General features: G+C 45.2%; 1 protein-coding gene across 7 annotated transcripts in view; it reads left to right on the top strand.

Moving 5' to 3' along the window:
- The window catches only part of PROM1 (prominin 1), a 155,028-nt gene that overhangs the window by 73,264 nt on the left and 79,833 nt on the right, over positions 1-1,931 (top strand). For all 7 annotated transcript variants that reach the window (XM_019526280.1, XM_019526275.1, XM_019526278.1 and 4 more), the window contains one exon: positions 343-548. In XM_019526280.1, coding sequence (XP_019381825.1) covers positions 343-548 — 206 coding nt within the window. The remainder of the gene's footprint in view (positions 1-342; positions 549-1,931) is intronic.

Genomic DNA, 1,931 nt, shown 5'->3' with positions numbered 1-1,931 from the left:
AATAAATGGGTGGGTGGGGCGGGCGCACAATTGACACCATTAGAACAGCTCTAGTGTCTCAGTACCACTGTAATAAGGATGCCCAAGGCTGAGTGTAGTACTAGGTGTGGCTTGGTGAGCTCCAAAAGAACTGCATATTTTTTTATGCTACCAAGTAGCGTGTACTTTCACAGCAGCCCTCCCAAATGTGGCCCAGTGTAGTGTAGGCATCCCCAGTGAGGACAACAGGGTCCAGCAACCAGTAGATTGTCTAGCTTTTAATTTAGTTTTTAAGTACTAGCTATATATGAATGAATGACTGTGTAATATCCTCTGTTACAGTTATTCTTGTCTGAATTGCAGGCAATCTACTATGAAATCGGTTTTATAATCTCTGCTGCTTTGGGATTGCTGTTTGTTCTGTTACTGCCTCTTGTGGGACTGTGCTTCTGCATGTGTCGTTGCTGTGACAACTGTGGTGGGGAAATGCACCAAAGACAGAAGAAAAATGCTGACTGCAGGAGGGGCTGCTTTGCAACATTTCTTTTTGTTACTTCTCTAATAATCAGGCAAGTATGGCAAAGAGCACAGCGTTAATTCTGCATAAGACCAGTTTTGCATTACAATACAATAAAGAGTGTTGAGTGCAGTTTATTATTTTCTCATGCTGACATGGTTTTATTAAACTATAAATTGTTTATACTATTTTGCTCACAAAAAGATATTTGAAAATCTTATGAAAGGTGGTGTTTCTGTAGTTAGTTAGCCATTCACTATGTGCCTAGTTTAGAGGAATTTGGGTATGAAACGTCATTGAATTGGAGTTTGCATATGAAATTTTTCCCAGGGAGTTTGGTGTTCGTTTTTTTTAATCAAATTTATCATAACAACAGTCATGAGTTTTTTAAACTTTAAAAATACATGAGCAAAAGGTAGTCTGACTTTTGGTTATATGCCATTTCATTGAAATGAGATGTTAGAATGCAGCATGACTGAAACAAAAAACTAGATTAGTGTTGGTTAGAGAAATTATTTTGTAAGAACTCTCTACGTCTGTTTATTTCTTACCTTTTAAACAATACCTTTTCCAAGTACCAGAACACAAGCTTATCTGGGAATATGAACAGTTCAACTCCATACATATAAACTCCTGAAAGAGATACTAAAATTAGTGCCTGAAAGCTTATCTAATGCATCTCTCAACTACATAGTTAGTCCAAAAAAAGATAGCACTAAAACAACCTTGTTTCTCACGTTTCCTGGACCATCTTGGCTACACCAAAACTCCAGCCCTACTGGCTGACAGTAGTGATGACAGTGGTATTGTTACATATTACACTTGCACATACTAACACGAGCAGGCAAAATACAGCCTGTGGGCTGGCCCGCCAACTGATTGGATCTAGCCTACAGGCAGGAACCCGCCAATTGATTGTACCTAGCCCAAGGCTACCCCCTCATCACTCTGTGTGGGGTCCAGCCCTGCCCGGGCAGCTCATGCCGTGCTCCCGCCCATGCCTGCTGGCAGTGCTACCACAGCCCTGGTCCTGATTAGTGTACACGGCTTCCCGATGGGTCTGTTCCTGGTGCAGCTGCAGCTGCTTGGGTACTTCTCGGCTCCTCTTCACTGCCTTCTCCTCTTTTTCCTGTCCTGGATGCACTGCTGCAGGCAGCAGATAGTGCAAGGAAGGGCAGGAGCCATGGAGTGTGTGCTGGGCAGCAGATGCCTGGCCAGACGGGGATGGAGGGGAAGCTGCAGCCACCCACTTGGCTGCCCGCAGGCGGCTGCTTATAGCAAGTGGTATGGGTAGGAGGCAGCTAGGGGCTGGAGCCCCACACGCTGAGACAGGAGTCACCCAGCTGCAGTATCCTCCCCTCCTGGCAGGGCATTTGTTGCCTGGCACCCACCCCCATGGCTTCCCTTCATTACTTGCTTCCCCCCCCCCCCCCCC

Source organism: Gavialis gangeticus, unplaced genomic scaffold (genome assembly GCF_001723915.1).
Source record: "Gavialis gangeticus isolate Ggan-Ray unplaced genomic scaffold, GavGan_comp1, whole genome shotgun sequence".
In the NCBI taxonomy this organism is placed as follows: domain Eukaryota; kingdom Metazoa; phylum Chordata; order Crocodylia; family Gavialidae; genus Gavialis; species Gavialis gangeticus.
Note: the sequence above shows the minus strand (reverse complement) of the source record. Positions and strands in the feature narration are given on the sequence as shown.